At 36.6% G+C, this 6016-nt stretch overlaps 1 protein-coding gene across 1 annotated transcript; it reads left to right on the top strand.

The window, feature by feature from the left end:
• Positions 1-1401: 1401 nt before the first annotated feature.
• On the top strand, positions 1402-4169 carry LOC111433511 (probable WRKY transcription factor 35). Its single transcript, XM_023070557.1, has 4 exons — positions 1402-1976; positions 2079-2370; positions 2836-2976; positions 3315-4169. The coding sequence occupies exons 1-4, from the start codon at positions 1688-1690 to the stop codon at positions 3940-3942; spliced, it is 1350 nt and encodes a 449-aa protein (XP_022926325.1). The 5' UTR covers positions 1402-1687; the 3' UTR covers positions 3943-4169.
• The last annotated feature ends 1847 nt before the right edge of the window (positions 4170-6016 follow it).

Below are 6016 nucleotides of genomic sequence, written 5' to 3' on the forward strand. Positions count from 1 at the left end.
GATATTTCAAAGTAGGGAGATTCAAATCTCTAATTTCGTGGTCGAATACGACTTGAAAATCAACATCAAAGACAACTCGAAAATCAAAATAAGGCATGACATGTTTATGTTTACAAGGGACGTAAAATATAGGTACAAGGAAGATTCAAATCTTGAATCTCTTGATATCAAAACACCGTTCTCGTGACATGAAGGAGAATATTAAGAAACTAAAATGAAGGTTAAGATGAATGATACTTCAAATTCTAATTGATATCGTTAACGGCACGAACATGAGATGTTATATATAATTAATATGAATTTTTTATGGGAATTTTATTAGAGAAGAAGAAGAGAGAGCAATAGAAGGATGTTCCAAAAACAAAACCCTCTCATGATATCAGAGATTCTCAAAATGTCTCGTCAAAGAATACAGGTTGGTTGGTTGTGGTGTGTGATTCCGTAAATGATGATTGGCACTTTGAAAATTCCATCTCCCAAACCCCAAAGCCAACCAATTCCTTTCTCTTTCTCTCCACTTTTAGAGAGAGAAAGAGAGAAAATTGTGTCTTTTAATGCAAAAAAATCTCTTGTAATGTTCAATCAAAATTAGATCTTAAAAAGATTATTATTATATACTTCCGAATCATATCATAGCTATCCATTTCCTTTTATTTCTTTATTAATCTATTTTCTTTGTCCTTAATCCACCCGACATTATTGCTTATCAAACCCTAAACCTTAAACTAACTACATCGGTTTAAAAAGAAAGATGGGAAGTGGGGAACTACAGTGAAACAGTTCTAGTGCAAAGGATACAGTAGTTTGTTCAAATTTTCAAAAACCACGAGAACTATTTTTCTCCCATTTGTTCGAGCACACGAACGATCGAGTTGGTGGTAGAACGATTCTCGTAAAATAATTGTACGTTTTGGTTCTTTATTTTTCAACAAGGTTGAAATCGCATTCTTATAAGATTTATGCCTTGATCGCAAAAATACGTGTCAAACATCCGCCATTCAAATGGGTGCAAAAGGGTAAAACACAAAAAGGACATAAAACGAACCGTTTTATGAGAATTGTCCTTCTCAACACAGCTCACTTAGTTATCAAAAAGCACACTTTTTTTTTTCCTTGAAAGCTCTCAACTTTAATTAAGGGTTTGCGTGTAAGATGAGAGAGAGAGAGATTAAAAAAAGTTAATGATTGTTAACTAAAGATTATAGAGGTTTGACCGAGTGATTATATGAGTCCACACGCAGCTGAATTCCCTTTTGTAATTAAATAAGTCCATCTTGGTGATTAAAGTAAATCCATGAAAAGATATAATTAAATATGTTTTGTTCTGCCACCTTTATTTCTTAAGTTTAAATTGTTTCCTCCACTCCCCTCTATGTAGAATAGAAGAGCTATAATTTGTGTCAAAAGTCAGCGACTTTCTCTCTCTCTCTCTCTCTCGCTCTCTGGCTCTCTCTCCAAAAGCTTTCAAGTCTCAATTTTTGTTTGTTTTAGAGCCATAAAAATGGCCTTTAAAGCCTGTTTTGTGTGTGCCTTTCATGCTTCCCTAATAACCAAAATCAGCAGCAGCTCTTCTTAGCTTACTGCCTACACAAGAGAGGAAGAACAAAAATCAAACCCCAGAAACAAAAATTAAGGGTTTGGGCGTTGGGTGTTGATGATTTTGTTGTAGAGTGGGATTGAGCGAAGTATGTGTAGCTTGTTTGAGATGGAGAATTTGCAAGGTGACTTGACTGATATTGTGAGAGGATCAAGAACCAGTTTTGGTTGCAAAACAGAAGACCCCTTTTCATCCGACTGGATATTTTCATCCGAAATGCCCATCAATTTCTCTTCTTCTTCTTCTTCCTCTTCTTCGTCTTCTTCACAATTACAAGACCATGCTGCTGCAAGAGACCATCAACAATACAGCTTTGGGGATCCATTTTGCGCTGCTGCGCCCATGAGAGATCCTCTCTTTCAAGAGCTGGATATTTGTGGTAATAATTGCAATTTTTCTTCATCTTCTTCTTCAGTTAATAATAATAATAATCATAATAATAATCATAATAATAATCATAATAATAATCATAATAATCCAGGTTTTTTGAATGGTGGTGGCAATTTAGAGGACAAAAGTGGATGCGGTGGAAGTGTTTTTGTTGGTGAAGATGAGGCTATGAAAAGGCCTTCCAATATCTTCTCTCGCATGCTTCAGATCTCTCCACCGCCACCAACAATTCCAAACAAATTCCCAATTTCAGCATCTCCTTGTGTCTCCCCTTTGTTAATCCCTAATTGCAATTCCCCATTGATTCCTCCTATTAATTCTGACCTTCACCCCTCCGCCCTTCAGATCTCTTCTCCTACAAACCCACCTGGAATCAAGCGAAGGTAATTTACTCTTTAACCATTTCAGCTATTAAAACTACATTTTCATGAGAATGGGACCTAACAAAAATAGGGTTTAGCTTTAAATTTATCCAAAAAAAGGGTTTTCTTTATTAGATTGGTTGCAGAGTGTGGAGGGTTGAGAATAAGTTGTGTGTACATATATATAATGTTTTGATCGGAAATTTAGAAGGGTTGTTGTAATGAAGGGTGAGAATGCTACTATAGCCTTGGCTTTCATTGTATAGTTGCTTTCAGAGGGCAATTTATTTTATTTTTATTTTGGATGCTCCCAAAACCCACCTGCGAACTGTTGTTTGTGTGAATTTTGGTCCTCTTTTGTGTATATCAGTTGCTTCTCCCCCTCTCCCCCCTCCCCTTGCACAAATCACAATCCCCCAAACAAAAGCAAAATTGATGATGATGAGGTTTTGAGGCGTTGTTTGTTGTGTCTTTAATTTTGTTTAGGAAGAGCCAAGCAAGGAAGGTGGTTTGTGTTCCTGCTCCAGTGGCTGCCACTAGCCGACCTAATGGGGAAGTTATTCCTTCTGATCTGTGGGCTTGGAGGAAATATGGTCAGAAACCAATCAAAGGTTCTCCATATCCTAGGTATCTCCTTTCTTTTAATTTATGTTACATATTATGTCTCACTTCTCTTCATCAATTCCATCTCTAAACTTAGCAATTTCTCAATTTTACCCTACTTTTCAGTTTTAACCTTGTTTTTCCCCCCTTTCCCCTCTTAATTTATGTTGAATGTTAGTTACCTTTGTTTTCTTGGGAATCACATTCGTTTACTTGGCTCTGTTCCAAGGATCCGAAAGGAGTCGTGCTAATGCTTAAGATCGGTCGATTCATTTGGTTCGAGTTTTAACAAATTAGTACAACTCAATTAAGAGGTGATTTAAGATAGTATGATAGTGTTGTCATAATTTTGAACGATTCAGGGGGTATTATAGATGCAGCAGCTCAAAGGGTTGTTCAGCCAGAAAACAAGTGGAAAGAAGTAGAACGGATCCCAACATGTTGGTGATTACATACACATCTGAGCACAACCATCCATGGCCAACGCAAAGAAATGCTCTAGCAGGCTCTTCAAGGTCCCAACAATCAAAAAACAACACGCCCAATTCCTCAACACTTTCCTCCGCATCTCTCCCTCAAAAGCCAACAACAGCTCAAGAGGGACCACAAAACAACAACCAACATCCAAACAACAATGACAATAATGGAGCAAGATCCTCGGCAACCTCCAATCATGTCAAACAAGAGCCTCCCGAGGAGATTCAGAAACCCTTTGCAACAGAAGCTGAAGGGTTTCCATATAGGGTGGCAATGGCAATGGCAATGCCTATCCACGACAATCAAAGTGATGACTTTTTTGCAGATTTGGAGGAATTACAGACCGACCCTTCACATCTCTTGTTCACTCAACCCCAAAAATTACACCAAACCCAAGAATCAGGCGGCTTGGACGACGTCGTTGCATTCAATAATCTCTTCGATTGGGCAGCTGAAGACAACAGCCATTCATTTCAGGAACCGCCAACTGGTAGCAAGAGAGGTTTTTATTAAACAAACCAACCCACAAGGAAGATCATTAAATCAACTCCCTCTCCGCCAAATATTCATCAACATTTTCTTTTTTTTTCCTCCTCCAGTAAGTTATATGGGTGCACAAAATCTTCAAAAAAAAAAAAAACTTTATACCAGTACACACGTGATTTAATCATCATCGTTGGATATTGGATTTGAAGAATAAAATTTAAAACTAGGACCGATGGATCCACCAAAACCCTTTTCGAAATTTTTTGTCTTTGTTTGTTTTTACCCTAACATTCAACAGAGTGATGCTTAAATTAGGTGTACAGGGTATTTATTACAAGGAAAGGTGATTTGTTTTGTTTGTTAATTAAGCTTAGAGGGGGGAAAAAACGAGTCCCCACAGGGAGTTTTTGGAATATTGGTGTGAGATGGGACAGAAAGGTTGAGGAACAGAAGGTCTGAACAGTGCGAACAAGTACATGAATCGGGGACATGATTGGAAAGCTCAGTGAGGGAATTGGTATAATGATGGGACTGCCCCTTAACATCTTTCTTTTAAAGTGGGATAAATTATTCAATCCCCCGTATCATCATGTGGCCCAACCCTTGTTTTCCATGCTTAAATTTTAACCCCCCCTTTTTTTTCTTCTTTCTTTTACTAAAGATTGAATTTTCTTATCAGTCTTATCACATGGATGTGGAAAAGAGTGTTAAAGAAAGGAAGCATGCTTTGAGTTTTTTCTTTTCTTTTTTCCTCCTTCTTCAGTTCATTTCTTTTGTATTTGTATGAGTTGTTCGTATGTACAAATATATTATGATTTGGCGTAGTTTATAAGCTTAATACAAATATCTTTGCAATCTTCTCAGTTAGGGTATGCGTCATCTTGCATGCGGAAGAAAATCACATAATTTTGAGCAAGATCACCTCTCCACGTTAGACAGCCTATGCTAACATATAAATTAGAGTACATAAATACATCTACAAAACGATATTATATGATAAAAATGCAAACGTTGTTCCAGATGGAGATGTTCGTCCAGCGATGAAATCGAGATGAGGTGAGTATAGTTTTAAAGTAGACAATGTCATGTGTTTATAGAAATATGGAGAGTAGGTTTGTTCTAGAAGCAAAAATCGTTCATTCATGTACTCCGTACAATCCATGAAACCATAGACACAAACAATGTAATATTCTAAATCCACCGCTAACAGATATTGTCCATTTTTACTAGTTACGTATCGTCCTCAGCCTCACGGTTTTAAAATGTGTCGAATAAAGAGAGAAGAAAGAGGTTTTCACACCTTTATAAAAGAATCTCGTTTCCCTCCCCAATCAATGTGGTATCTCACAAACAAGTTACCCCAAGAGCGTTTGAGGGTAGATTTAAGATAATTTTTTTTTAATAATGAATCTCAGGAGGGGTCTATTCAATGGAGATTTAGCAGCATGATATGATGACTAAAGAAGCATGCTTGGGTTGGCCTGCTTTAACTATATATGTAACTGTGGGTTCACAACTTTAGTCTCTCCCAGAGATTAAAAGTCACCATTTATATTTAACTGAATCATTAAGTTCTCCGAAGATGATTAAAAAAAAAAAAAAAAAACCCTAAATCCTAGCTTTATCTAAGGGAGAAACAAATGTGAAAAATGAAAGTTAGGGTTCTTAAGGTGGCCCTTGTGTTGGGTTTGGGATTCACTGTCAGATATCATTTTTGTTGGAAACATTTGCAACTGTGTGCTTATGATTCTTGGTCATTATATACACGAACTTTAGGTTATATATTGAGGAAGGGAATAGTGACACTTAGTTTAGTCAAATCCATCAAACTTAGTAAAAAAATTCACTCTCTTTCCATCAAAGTCACTTCAAAAGCTAAAGAAAAAAACAAATGATCCCAAAAAAAGATGAATATAGTGATATATTTTTTAAGTGGAATTTGTGTATTTTGGTTGGTTGATTGATGGGATTTAGAGGCATTATGGGTTTTGGATGAAAATGGGTTTGTGCAAGTAGGATGATGGGAGTGACTGTTCCCATGATTTGAAAAGATTGAAATGGAGTTTACTCATCACCAAACCATATATTTACATAAACTTTT

This window comes from Cucurbita moschata, unplaced genomic scaffold (genome assembly GCF_002738365.1).
Source record: "Cucurbita moschata cultivar Rifu unplaced genomic scaffold, Cmos_1.0 Cmo_Scf00043, whole genome shotgun sequence".
NCBI lineage: Eukaryota > Viridiplantae > Streptophyta > Magnoliopsida > Cucurbitales > Cucurbitaceae > Cucurbita > Cucurbita moschata.

Excerpts from the sequence above, each read along its gene's own strand:
- LOC111433511 (XM_023070557.1), top strand. The coding sequence starts at position 1,688 with ATGTGTAGCTTGTTTGAGATGGAGAATTTGCAAGGTGACTTGACTGAT. Across the intron at positions 2,371-2,835 it reads CCACCTGGAATCAAGCGAAG|GAAGAGCCAAGCAAGGAAGG; the intron begins GTAATTTACTCT and ends AATTTTGTTTAG. Across the intron at positions 2,977-3,314 it reads AAAGGTTCTCCATATCCTAG|GGGGTATTATAGATGCAGCA; the intron begins GTATCTCCTTTC and ends TGAACGATTCAG.